Below are 13589 nucleotides of genomic sequence, written 5' to 3' on the forward strand. Positions count from 1 at the left end.
GAAGTGCTGGGGCTTTCCTCAGGGGGTTGTGGGCCTCGTGCTGTCATAGAAGTTGGAGGAGGACACGGGAGGGTGTCTGGCCAGCCGGGTGAACATGCCATGCACCCCTAAGATGAGACTCAGAAGAGCAGAGTCCATACCAAATCCTCATCAGGGACCTCAAACAACTGTAAATACATGCACACCCAGCCCTGGAGCACCTAATACAATAAGCAAGTTCTGACACATGAAGGGGAAATAGACCACAATAGGTAAGAGTAGGGACTTCAGTACCCCCCTTGCGGCCATGGACAGATGATGCCCACAGAAAATGAGCAAGGCACTCTTGGAGTGGAAGCACACCAGGCACTTTCCCGTTTCCATCAGCAAGCAGCCGCTCTGAGTACAGCATGCCTAGAAAACCTAAGACATGAACTTTGACATCAGAAAGCTTACCTGCCTGGTCTTCAAAGAGCTCAATAAAAACGGAGGAATTGGGAAAACACGAAGAGAATAGTTGATGTAGCACAAGAGACTACAGGTCAAGAAGAGGCAAGGCTGTTGAAGGAGGCTGAGCCGGCCTGAGGGTGTATGTTTGTGGTGTAGAGCAGGGAGCTCTACTGGCCAGGTGGGCCGTGGGACGGGTGTTGAGGGCCTGGGTGTGAATCAGGAGCTCGATCGGAAGCCTCTTGGATGCTAAGTCGAGGCCCCTGGATTCCATCCTATGGAAATAGGATTCCTGTGTTGGCAGTTTAGAGGAGAATGGATTGACTACAAGGGAAATGAATCAGACCCAGTGACTAGAAGTGGGGTTCTGGGCACAAGGACCCAGTTAGGCTACAGGAGATGGCTGGGCAAGCTGTCACAGGGTGAAAGGGTGCACCGGGTTGGGAATCCGAGTTGACCTGGAGCTTACTGGCTGGGGCGGCCTGGTGCAGGTCTGCTGGAGCCTGGACCTGACCTCACCTAGCACAGGTAGGAACTCCGGTAACAACGTGTGTTATATACTGTGCTTCCTGGGCTTTATACTTTTTCAAATTGAAGCAAAAATTCTAAGAGTAGATTTGCAATCCAAATACACATCTAACTATCCCCTTCCCTCTTTTTTAACCTCAGGTTGACCCCAAAGATTGGCTTTCCGTGGAGTGAAATCAGGAACATCTCTTTCAATGACAAAAAGTTTGTCATTAAGCCCATCGACAAGAAGGCTCCTGTAAGTTTCTTTGAATTCTAGGCGAGGGGTTATGGTTTTCTTATAGCCAACTATGTTTTCCGGGTAACAGTCTGATTTCTCTGGGACAAGGAGCTGGTGATATGCAGGATCCCTTGTGTGGTACAGGGTAAACAAACTGCCAGCAGGTTACACTGAGGGTCAAGGACCCCTTGCATCATGTGACTGACTGCTACAGGAGAGGTGCGCTGGGGCCCAGGTGTCTGTCAAAAGCTAGCTGACTGTGTCCCCTAAGTTTTCAAATGGTCTTCGTTCCTTATGAAGAAAAGGACAGTTCTGAGTCATTGACCAAATGATAAGCATTTCATGAAAGGTTGCATTTCTGGGCTTGTGAAATGTTCGTTTTCCTGTGGAAAACCAACCTGCCTCCAGATGGTGTACTTGGGGTGGGGGCTCTCGTCGGCACCTCCCTGGAAGCCAGTTGGGGCACAAGTCTCAAGGGCCCGAGTTGGCTTTCTGAGCCGTCTTTGCAATTTACTGCATTACGAAAAGTCACACCTGCATCCAGGGCACCGCGGGTCCTCCTGTCCCCCACCTACATTCTCTTCCGGGACTGTGCCCCTCTGCTTTTCTCCAAGCACCTTCTGCCCCCTCCAGTGCGCCTTATGCAGGTGCCTTCGCGTTGGAGCTGATGTGGGAAGTGGGTCCTCGCAGAGATGAGGCTGGTGGGACACTCTTCCTGGGAGGACTTAGCTAGAAAAGGGACTTCATTTCCTGCAGTCTGAAGAACGTAGACTGTTAACTAACAACCGCAAAGACTGGTGTGTGCGGGAAATGCATTCGGTTTTATCGTTGATTCTGCTAACGTGTAAGCTTTCAGCTATTTGGTGAGAAAATTTGAGACATACATGCCGTAGTGTGACGGAATGAGTGAGGATTTTGTCTTCTAATCAGAAATCTGGTTCTTAAAACTGTCACTTAAAGGATTCTCTCATCCCGTGAGCCTGTTACGATTTTTACAGAACTGTAGATCGTAAAGGACTTTGTGTCTTGGTTACAGTGTTGGGCTTAGAGAGGCCAGCATGGGCTGTGGTCCAGGCCAGGGCGTCGGGAGCCTTCCTGGGCTGGGGCCCCGCTGGGCAACAAGTGACCTACGTGGAACAGTGAGCTGCATTATTGTCCAACTGCCCCTCCCCATGTATCAGTTAGTCTGGCATAAGTGAAAAACAGGTCTTGACGCTGTTTGTGAAAGTATTTTCTCCTTTATTGAAAACGTTTCCTGCTGTTTGTAAACTCTTGACCCCCTACTCTGTGGGTAGTTCCCCAGTTATTTACAATTAAAGCAGCATTTAATACCGAGTTGCGAGCTCCATGGTAACAGGCCACGTTAACATGCAGCATCGCAGCCCAAGGGTCACAGTGTCCCCATGTTACCATGGGCCCTGAGGTGGGGCAGTTGAGACAGTGAGAAGACCCTCAAGTCCTTGGGTAGGCTGCCGTCTGCCCATAGGGTAGTGCTCAGTTTTCAGAACTGTTTAAAGAAGTTTGGCAGAAGCAAGAATACTGGACTGACTACTTAAGGATTAATGTGTGTGTGGGGGGGGGGGGGTGTGTGCGCGCGCATGCGCGTGCGTTTCTTAATTCGGCTTAAGTTTAGCTTTTGAAAACCTGAAGAATATTTCCTTTTTTTTTTTTTTTTTTAAACTTACTGTCAAATGCTTTCCATACAATACCCAGTGCTCATCCCAGCGGGTGCCCCCCTCAGTGCCCACCACCCACTTTCCCCTCTCCCCCACCCCCCATCAACCCTTTAGTTCTCAGTAGTTGAGTCTCTTATGGTTTGCCTCCCTCCCGAATATTTCCTGATCTTAAAATTCCAAGCAAAGGTTGAATCAGCTGAGCATACTTTTACTACATACTAGTTCTGTGTGGGGCCGCTGATTAAAGAAAAGGCGAGAGAAGCACTGGTTGGTGGCATACTGTGAGCAGGCTCTTGTAGGATTGTGCACACAGCATGGGGTTCCTGTCCTCATGGTCCACGTTCTAGTGCAAGAGACGGATGAAAACAAGTACCGCGCTTTCCGGCGGTGAATTCGACAGTGCGGTTATATTTAGTAACAAATCAGGGTGAGGGGACGGGGGACGGTGTGACTGCTCCAGGTGGTTGGGACTGCCTCACCAAGAAGGCCGACCTTGTCAGGCTCCTGTCGGGGGGGTGGGGAGCAGGGGTTCCAAGTGAGGAGCTGGTTTAAGGGGACGCGTCCCCGTCCCCCTCTGCACCTCGCCAGGGTCGCTGTGCTCCTTCCTGCCTCTGCGGCACTGCTCCGCTTCTGGCCCCGTGCCCGGGGCCATAGAAAATCCCGTTGGCCCAGGAGACAGACAAGGAAACGCCAGAGGTCCGGGCTGGCTCGCTGGTGTGGCTTAGGATTCCTTTGCTGAGGCTGACCCGTGGAGGGCAGTTTCCGTGGCAGGCTCACAGACGAGCCACTGTAGCCCGTGCTCCCAGCGACCGGGCGTGTCCCTTATAAAAGCTGGCTCTCCTCTGCCTGCTGGGACACTGCACGGTGGGCTGGGGCACCGAGAGTGCTCGGAGCCCGCCCCCTGCCCGGTCATCCTGCGGGGGCAGAGACCGGCTCTGCCTCCTTCAAAAAGGGCTTTTTGTCCCTGTGGCCTTGTGGAAGAGTGAGGGCTCCGGCAGCTACCTGTTTAACTTTGGAAAACCACCGTTTCCCCGGGAGCAGCTCTGCCCTCAGTCGAGGGCGGCCTCCTGGAGGCTCCCGCAGCTCCTCGCTTCACTTGCGTTTCCATCTCCTTCTCTTGTATCCTTAGGGACTTGGATCCGTTCCCTTGAACTCGCCTCATGCCTCGAGTTTCAGGTTTTAGGACGTCCGTTCTCTCCAGGGTTGGGAAAGTCCGCCCCAGGTCTAGTTGGTGTTGTGGTTTTGCATGAGGAGGCGTGGGCTGGGTACTTGGATTTAGAAATCCTTAAATAAATACTGGTTTCAGTTTTTGTTTTTAACTTGAAGTCGGAAACCAGCCTCCTTCAAAGGCAGCGTAGGAAATTTCCTCTGCTCTCAGGCTGTGTGCAGAGCTTGACTCGGGATCACCTGCCGCCATGATGCTACCGCAGTTTCTGTCCCTTGACGTCTTTGTAAGGAGGAGTTGGTGCTAATCGGGGCTCCTTTGCAACGCTTAGCCACAGCCGACATCTTTTTGGGTGGCATGCCCGCGCGGCCCTAACAGAAGATCGTTTTCTCTTGTGTAACCAGAGATAGGTGCGCGGTGAACACACCTGCTTCTCCCAGCTCTGCAGACACTCCCTGGGAAACCCGGTGACTTTGTCACAAGTGTGTGGAAGCCCGAGGAGAGCCCCCCACCCCCGGGAACTCCTTGGGCTCTCGGGTTCAACATCACTGTCTTTCCAGCATTTCTGGCACAGATGAAAAAACAGAGAGGCTACATAGGGCTTCGGGGGTGTGTTGCTCAGCTCAGTGGCATGTCCCTTCGGGTTGCAGAAGCTGCTGTGTCTTTGTTTCATCCACCCTTCCCCTGTTGCCCTTCCCCTGGTCAGAATCTGGATGCCAGGAGCCCCGTACTGAGAAGAGAAAGGGGAAAAAAGCGGAAGCAGACTGGCATTTAAAAACAACTTCTCACCGGAGTTTCTAAACCCTCTCTCCCCTCCCATCCCCTGCATTAATCACAGCAGTAGCTGGAGCTCGGAGGCGAAGTCGTGTGTCCACCCTGTGGCACATCCCAGACTTCTGTGCTCATAGTCCTAACCTTCTTGGATGCTTTGTTTGGTCTGTTCTCTTCAAAAAGGTTCCACTTTCATAAGGCAACCAGCACTCTGTCTGAGCCTCTGTGTACCAGGCAACTCCTGTCCTGCCAGACCCCATTCTGAGTCCTGACAAACAGGATCTGAGTTAATCTTCTCAGCAGTCAGTTAGATTACTGTCCTCCCCACTGTGCAGCTGACGGTGTTCAGCCTCAGAGGAAATGACTCACTCAAGGCCACAGGCTCAGCCGTGGCAGCGCTGTGTAAACTCCAGCACCTGGTAAATACAGGGTATTAGTTGGGTCCTTGAGACAGAGATGGATGAACACAGGCCTGCTGGCAAGGGAGGTGCCTGTCCAGTGGAAGATGGAGACCAATACAAGTCAGCCGAGGAAAGTGTGGATGACCCCCTCAAGTGCAGGGGGCACGGGAGGGGTTGCAGAGACCGGAGATGATGGCTTCATGCCGTCTCCTGATGTGCCGGTACCCCTGGGCTTATGGGATTGGACAATACTTCCCAAGTAGCAGAGATGCTTTGAGCAAATCTGCTTGGGGGCACGGAAGTGCAGTTCAGGTGAACAAGGGGTAGGCTGGAGCCGGAGCCAGAAGCCTCCACACACACGTGCCCGGCCACGGCATTTGTACCTGGTCCTGGAGCTCAACAGGCTGGCGTCAGGCGTCTGGTAGTGACCCGATTGACAGCTGGTGGCAGTGTAGGAGGTGACGGTTGAGGCAGGGAGACCAGCCGCACCCCAGGCAAGACTTGGAGATGGTGGCTCTGGGGTTGCTGGGGATGGGTGTTACCTGCAGATCAGGCAGCGCGGGAATCGGGGTGCTGGGTTTCCCAAGGCCGTAAGACCCCCTGTCCTAGAGAGGGGCTTCGTAGTCCAGCCAGAGGGGTTTCAGTGCGCGTGTACACCCGCAAAGACCACACACACTTGCTCCCTTTGTTCCGGAGAATCCAAATCCGGTGACACCAGGGACTTTCTGTCTGGCCACTTGTTGTCCCTGGCTTTTCCTTGAAGCCCCATTGTGGCCCCATTTGTCCTTTTGGAAAAGGTTATCCGGAACTTTGTGAAGTCGGGTTTGGAAGAAGACAGCCAGAGGAGGGAGCTCCCCCTGAGGGTCGGCCCTGTTCTGTTCTGTAGGACTTCGTGTTCTATGCCCCCCGCCTGCGAATTAACAAGCGGATCCTGCAGCTGTGCATGGGCAATCACGAGCTGTACATGCGCCGCAGGAAGCCCGACACCATCGAGGTGCAACAGATGAAGGCTCAGGCGCGGGAGGAGAAGCACCAGAAGCAGCTGGAGCGGTGAGCGGGCGGGAGGCCAGCGGGGCGGGGCGGCGTCTGCCTGGGCTCACTGCCCGCGGGACACCCGGGCCCTTCCCCATCGGAGGAGCCACGGGCACCTCACCTGGCCAACGAGGGTGGAGCTGCCTCGCTGCGGGCCGGGCAGCAGGAGGGCCCCGGGGCGGGAGCGCCGGGGGTCGCTGCTGCCACTGCGGAGTCCCTTCCATTGGAGGGCGGTCCTGGACTGGGCGCTGGTGACATGGCAAGTGCCTGCCAGCTCCTAGCCTTCCCGTGGGGCCCCCCCCCCCCCCCCCCCCGCCCCACGGGGCAACCGAGAAGAAGAGGAGAGAAACCGTGGAGAGAGAGAAGGAGCAGATGATGCGGGAGAAGGAGGAGCTGATGCTCAGGCTGCAGGACTTTGAGCAGAAAACCAAGAAGGCAGAGAAGGGTGGGTGTGTGCTGGGCACTTTTGCCATAGGCCAGCGTCCCCGTGGCGAGGGCCACGTGGCCGGGCAGTACACTCACAGCCAGGATGGTCTCCGGTGAACACGGCACCCACAGTAGAGGCTCACGGACCAGAGCCGATGACGAGGGGTTGGATCGGGTGGTTCTGTACGGTTCTAAGTGCTTTCTGCACATCATCCTTTTAAATTTCCATTCCTCACTCCTTTGGGGTTAGTGCTGAGTTACCCCCGTTTTCCTGTTTAGCGGGCAAAACAGTTTGCCCAAGGTCACACAGCTAGTGACTGCCCAAACCATGCCACGTGGCCCTGGTCCGTCTTAGAAACTAAAACTTGGGCAGGCGGTGCAGTTTCTGCATTTGCCAGGAGAGCCTGGCCCTGGCCAGGAGGGAGAAACCCTGCGCAGCAGTTTCTGACCACGGTGAGGATGACGATGTGCGCAGCAGGAACGCGCCCCAGAGTGCTTTTCCCTTCGGTGTCCGTGGAAGCAGAGGCCCCGGTGCAGTGCTTTGTAGCCCATGGGGTGGTTCCCGCCCCGGACCCCATCCTGTGCCTCTGGGCTGGGAATTCGGGGCCCCTGGCCGAAGCCGTCGAGCAGTCCTGGGTCTGTGCCCTCTCTCCAGAACTCTCGGACCAGATTCAGAGAGCCCTGCAGCTGGAGGAGGAGAGGAAGCGTGCACAGGAGGAGGCAGAGCGCCTGGAGGCTGACCGCGTGGCCGCTCTGCGGGCCAAGGAAGAGCTGGAGCGGCAGGCAGCGGATCAGATAAAGAGCCAGGAGCAGCTGGTACGAGCTCCCTGAGTTTCACGAGGCTGAAGCACGGAGAGGCCGCCTCTGGGGATGACACAGTGACACCCGCTGTATCATCCGTCCTTTGTGTCCGTGGCCGGAAAACCACCTGCTCGAGGGCTTTCAGCCTGGTGGGAGAGGCCGTCCCGGTGGGTGGACCTTGGGTGGTTCCACCGTGGTCCTCTGAGTGAGGCCTCGAGGACACAGTGGGCAGCAGCGGCCGGGGAGGAGGCGGGGACGAGGTTGAGTTGCCCACGGGGCCAGTTGCCAAAACGCGTGGCCGTCCGTCGGCAAGAGGGCTCTGGCCACAGGCCCCGCGGTAATCGGAGCTTCGTGCGCCCCGCCAGGCCGCGGAGCTGGCCGAGTACACCGCCAAGATCGCGCTCCTGGAGGAGGCCCGGCGGCGCAAGGAGGACGAGGTGGAGGAGTGGCAGCACAGGGTGAGTGCGAGCGCTCCGGGCTAACCCTAACCCAGCCCCAGCCGGCGGCACACGCCGCCCCCCCCCCCCTCCCCCCCCCGCCAACACCAGCCCCACGTCATGAGCCAGACCCTCCCGGGGGCGGGCTCGGTCTGCCCAGCAAGGAGCCTCGGGTTCACTTCCGCCCACCTTGCCGTGCCCCCGCCCCCCGCCTCAGACCGTTCTGCCCCATCAGGCGCCAGCTTCAGACGCAGCTGTGTGGGTGCCCCTGGCAATGGGCCACCCAAGGCCTCCTGCCTCTCGCGACCCCTAGCGTATGCAGCGTGGCACCATGCAAAGGCCCAGGCTCAAGGTCTCGGGATGCAGGCAAGGGTCTCCACTCTGTTCCTCCCTGTGTGATAGGACAGGGGCCTGACCTCTCCAAGCCTCAGTTTCCTTGTTGCAGATCAGGACTAATAGCCAACCTGTAAGGTTGCTCTGAGGACCAGCCTGCAGAGGGTTGAATGAATTGTAGCTGTAACAGTAAGAACCATGTTCCGCTGCAGTGTCCGGGGAGCCGGTCTCTCCAGCTGGGAGTCCCCCCCACACCCAGCAGAAAAGCATGGTCCCCAGGGGAGCTTTGGATGTGGTTCCGTGTAGACATCTGCTGAGCTGTGACAGCCCCCCACATGGACCTCCCACTGTCCTTCCCTGGTGCCTCCCTCACCATTCGGCCCCCACGCCCCGAATCCAAGTTGCATGCAGATCTCCGGTCTTTAGGTTTTGGAGAAAGCACTCATTATAAGGTATTAAGTGGCAAAAGCTGATTTCAAACTAAGCTCATCTCCAGGGCTGGAGTGGCAGCAAGGTAGGCATGATTATTTGTACCGCCAAGAAGTTGCCGGAAGGTTTAGGGGTAATGGCAGGTAGGAAAGTGCTTGAACACAGTGCAGGCAGGCAGTGAGGAGCTTAATGAAGAGTGGCCACACCAGGAAGGAGAACAAAGCTGCACTCTAAAACACTATAGTGGCTTTTTCTGGTGGCTAGAGGGTTTCTTGTTTAGTAAGTTCCCTTTAAGAAACCTATACAGGGGCGCCTGGGTGGCGCAGTCGGTTGAGCGTCCGACTTCAGCCAGGTCACGATCTCGCAGTCCGTGAGTTCGAGCCCCGTGACAGGCTCTGGGCTGATGGCTCAGAGCCTGGAGCCTGTTTCCGATTCTGTGTCTCCCTCTCTCTCTGCCCCTCCCCCGTTCATGCTCTGTCTCTCTCTCTCCCAAAAATAAATAAACGTTGGAAAAAAAAAAAAACCTATACAATGAACATATTCTAGAATTAGGCACAGAAGAAAAGTATGGGGTTTTTAAAAAAAATTTTTTTTAATATTTATTTTAAGAGAGAGAATGCAAGTGGGGGAGGGGCAGAGAGAGGGAGACACAGAATCCGAAGCAGGCTCCAGGTTCTGAGCTGTCAGCACAGAGCCCGATGTGGGGCTCAAACTCATGAACCGTGAGATCATGACCTGAGCCAAAGCCGGATGCTCAACCAACTGAGCTACTTAGGCACCCTAAGAAGCTATGGTTCTTAAAGTCGACCCCCTGGCATCAGTTTTTTTTGTGCCCTGGGCACGGTTGAGAACTGCTCAGAGGATCTGGAGCCCCAGACTCGGGAAGAGGCCGGTCAGACCCTGCACAGGGACATGTGGTCCCCTCCTCCGCTCCGTGTCGCGTAGGCTCATGCACCCAGCCCGCCAGGGGACGGGGAGGCGAGTGGCGAGACGAGGTGCAGAAGCCTTCGTTGGTTTAAGAAAAGGGGATTCTTCCAAAGATGGTCTAAACACGTGGTTCCACGTGACAAGTGGTCACCTGTGTCCCAACTACTTTCAAAGGCCAAAGAAGCCCAGGATGACTTGGTGAAGACCAAGGAGGAGCTGCACCTGGTGATGACCGCCCCCCCACCCCCGCCCCCCCCCTGTCTACGAGCCGGTGAGCTACCACGTCCAGGACAGCCTGCAGGACGAGGGCGCAGAGCACACGGGCTACAGCGCCGAGCTCTCGAGCGAGGGCATCTTGGATGACCGCAATGAGGAGAAGCGCATCACCGAGGCCGAGAAGAACGAGCGGGTGCAGCGGCAGCTGATGGTGAGGGCAGCGGGCCGGGGGGCGCCCCTCCTCCTGTCTCCCAGGGTGGTGCGGGGGCTGTCCACTCCCCCCCCCCCCCCTCCTGGTCGTGCCTGACCTGTGCTGCTTCACGTTGTAGACCCTGACCAACGAGCTGTCCCAGGCCAGGGACGAGAACAAGAGGACCCACAACGACATCATCCACAACGAGAACATGAGGCAAGGCCGGGACAAGTACAAGACGCTGCGTCAGATCCGGCAGGGCAACACCAAGCAGCGGATCGACGAGTTCGAGGCCATGTGAGGCCAGGACTGGGGTGGGGTGGGGCACAGGGGTGGGGCCTCACATCTGGGCTTTGTGGGGGTATCGCCGGCAGACTCCAGAGCTTGTATTTGTAGTTCTTTAAATCTAGAACCCCCACCCCCATCGAAGTCCAGTTCCTTTAAAATGAGAGTAGTTATGTCAGCAGGAATATTCTGGGGCTGGGATCAGTGGACGCTTCCCTGGTTTATTTTTCCCAATTGTATCATTGTGCCAAACAGGCCTGGTTTCATTATTACTGTTATTGAATCACCTCCTGGTCTTTGCCTACAGCAGGACTGAATTAAGGAAAGATGCCTGTAAAGTCCATGCTGGCATGTGTGATACAAGATTCCCTGTAATTAAAACCACATCGTGGCTTATATTCTGTGCCATACTTTTTTCTGTATTTGAAATTAGCTCAAGTTGATTTTTGATTTCTATGAAGGATCCATCTTTGTATATTTGTTTTTTGAGGGGTGAAAATTATCTTGAAAACCGAGTCTAAAGCACTCACACAGTGCACACACTGATTTTTCTTCCTCCCCTCCTCCAGTTCAGGATCAACAGGGAGGACACTCCAGTCTTAGATGAACTTTTGTTTTCTTGCTTAACAGAGGGCTACCTTGTTGGACTCACACCAATTAATGATCAGCTGTCGAGAATAGTATTTATATATGTGACAATATGGGTTTGTAACATTAGTTTTACAAAGGGAAAGTTTCATTCTGTATATTTTGTTACCTTTTACAGAATAAAAGAATTACATATTAAAAACCATGCAACCATGGCAGGTGATGTGACGTGAGGGCAGTGATGAGGTTGATTAACTGCTATAATCACATCTGTGAACATGACTTTTCACTCTGCTCTCTGTGCACGTAACGGACTATGCACGGCTCGGTTTTCTGTCCGAGCTTCTTGTTTGAAACCATGCACACATGCTGTTCGGATAATTCAGGCCCCAGCTATGAAGGGACTCTTCCAACCTGGTCCGGTCTCCGTTCCCACAAGGAGAGCCTGTCCTGACCTACCGCTTCCTCGAAAAGTTGTTGAAATGCCAGGTCTCGCCACGGGTGCCCTGTCACGCTCAGCTGTGTCCTTTTCCTTTCCGGGCAAGAGTCCTGTGCAGATGAACCCCGCACCACAGATTGAGAAATAAAAAGATGTGCAAGGCAAGCCGTGGCCATGGGTGTGTACTTGCGTGTCAGGGTGGGAGGGTCCTCGTCGGACTCTGCATCTGAGCGGCGCTGGGGCCCTGCTCTCCAGATCTGCTTCTGCCCCTCGGGTGGACCCTGGCGCTTACCGAGCCGAAACAGGGGTCCCCTCGGCACTCCCCGGGGCAGCCGGATCTGCCTCTGCGAGGGACCTAACACCCGCCAGGGCTCTTAATGTTTCTTTCAAATGCATATGCCGTAAGTTTCACTCTTTGATAAGCACCGGGGGACAGAGGGGAGTGTTGACCGTTTATTGAAATCGGACCATTTCCACACCTCAGCACAAAACCAACCCGAGACTCATGTTTATACCATCAGCCGTTGAACATAAATACACGTGGGGGTGTGGAGGAATGTTCTCGCTACAGCTGCAGCCGGCGAGTGTCCACACCCACACGTCCAGCCACCTTCTGGCATGTGGCACTCGAGACTCCCACTGCGGACTGGAACCTTGGCTTCAGTGAAGAATGAGTGTCAGGTCTGTCCACAGATTGGGGCTGGAAAGAACTTTCTGCCATTGAAGCTCTGACTGAGAGCATGAGTGCACACCGTCAGCTGCGTCTTCCTCTGCGAGGACAGTGAGGTGACAAATCAGTAATGGGGGGGGTGACGAGACATGCCACCTTCCCAGCCCTTTCCTCGGCTTTATTATTTTTGAGAGCGCGAGTGGGGGGGGGAGAGAGCCCCAAGCAGGCTCCGTGCTGCCAACGCAGAGCCCAGCGTGGGGCTCGAACCCACGAACCGTGAGATCGTGACCTGAGCCAAAATCAAGAGCCAGACGCTTTACCGACTGACCCACCCAGGCGCCTCACCTTGGCTTTTTAAAAAGGACAATCGAGGGGCGCCTGGGTGGCGCAGTCGGTTAAGCGTCCGACTTCAGCCAGGTCACAGTCGCGCGGTCCGGGAGTTCGAGCCCCGCGTCGGGCTCTGGGCTGATGGCTCGGAGCCTGTTTCCGATTCTGTGTCTCCCTCTCTCTCTGCCCCTCCCCCGTTCATGCTCGGTCTCTCCCTGTCCCAAAAATAACCGTTGAAAAAAAAAATTAAAAAAAAAAATAAAAAGGACAATCGAGGCACCTGGGTGGCTCAGTCAGTTAAGCATTCGACTGGCTGTCAGCACAGAGCCCGCTTCAGATTCTCTGTCCCCTTCCCTGCCCCTCCCCCATTCAGGCTCTTACTCTAAAAAGTATTTTAAAAAGCCGAGACAAACCTCTTAAAGCGTTTTCCACCTCAAGACCATATGAAAATGCCAACCACTGGTGAGGAAGGGCAAGACCACCTCTGCCCCGATACGAAACTTGGAACAGAACGTGCTCGGGCCTCCCTTCCTAAATCCTGTGTGGACTTCAGAGCCCAAAGCTGCTTTCTTTCCCATAGTTTGAAAGGAGGGCACGCGTTTGGTGGGTTGGATCTTCAAGGTGAGTGGACGGTCTTAATACATTACTGTGGCCGTGGATCGAGGGGAGGGGGTGTCCCAGACTGGGAGCCAGGTTTGCAGACAGAAAGGAATCCCGACGGGAAGGGGGTGTGCCTTGAACAATGTTCCTTTCAAAACAGTAATTGAACGATGATTCTGGTTTGTCTTCAGAGGGCCTGGGGCGGGGGGGTGGGGGGCTCTGGAGATGGGTGCAGGTGTCTCTGGTTGGCACAGTGTTTGAGGGGCACTACTTACTGGTGGGCAGGGGCCAGGGTGTGTGAGACCTCTGCACCAAGGGCCGCCTCCTCCACAAAGCCAGCAGCACCCCAGCCCAGCAACACTGAGGAGCATCACCCTTTCGTCCCACTCTTCTTGAGCTACTTTGAGTCGCCATTTGTTTGGATTAAGGTATTTTCCCGTAAGAAAATAATCCTTTTATGATGGACACCACAAACAAAAGCCAGTACTGTTCCCAGCCCATTTTGAAGGCTATCATTTTTGTGTCGTTAGCACATCTACATCTGATCTAAATTGTTGAAATGCTTCTCTATTAGAGCTCAGTTGTAGAGTAAGAAGTAGACGTGGCCATCTCCTTAATTATGGTGGGTTAGGCCATTTCCAAGTCCGTCAAATCACCTGCCATCATGGAAGCACGATTGCCCTTTCAGTGGTAACCACG

The 13589-nt window shown here is 54.9% G+C and overlaps 2 protein-coding genes across 5 annotated transcripts in view; one reads left to right on the forward strand and one right to left on the reverse strand.

Annotated features, from left to right (window-relative positions):
• EZR (ezrin) overlaps window positions 1-11458 on the forward strand; it is a 51195-nt gene extending 39737 nt beyond the window's left edge. The window contains 8 exon segments of the mRNA XM_040448744.1: window positions 1096-1192; window positions 6074-6237; window positions 6534-6664; window positions 7301-7461; window positions 7812-7904; window positions 9747-9821; window positions 9823-9999; window positions 10118-11458. Coding sequence (XP_040304678.1) covers window positions 1096-1192; window positions 6074-6237; window positions 6534-6664; window positions 7301-7461; window positions 7812-7904; window positions 9747-9821; window positions 9823-9999; window positions 10118-10282 — 1063 coding nt within the window. The 3' untranslated portion in view covers window positions 10283-11458.
• Window positions 11459-11733: 275 nt separating this feature from the next.
• The window catches only part of SYTL3 (synaptotagmin like 3), an 84068-nt gene continuing 82212 nt past the window's right edge, over window positions 11734-13589 (reverse strand). For all 4 annotated transcript variants that reach the window (XM_040448743.1, XM_040448742.1, XM_040448741.1 and 1 more), the window contains one exon: window positions 11734-12063. In XM_040448743.1, coding sequence (XP_040304677.1) covers window positions 11954-12063 — 110 coding nt within the window. In that variant the 3' untranslated portion in view covers window positions 11734-11953. The remainder of the gene's footprint in view (window positions 12064-13589) is intronic.

Source organism: Herpailurus yagouaroundi, unplaced genomic scaffold, assembly GCF_014898765.1.
Source record: "Herpailurus yagouaroundi ecotype Mexico unplaced genomic scaffold, PumYag 198, whole genome shotgun sequence".
Taxonomy (NCBI): Eukaryota; Metazoa; Chordata; class Mammalia; order Carnivora; family Felidae; genus Herpailurus; species Herpailurus yagouaroundi.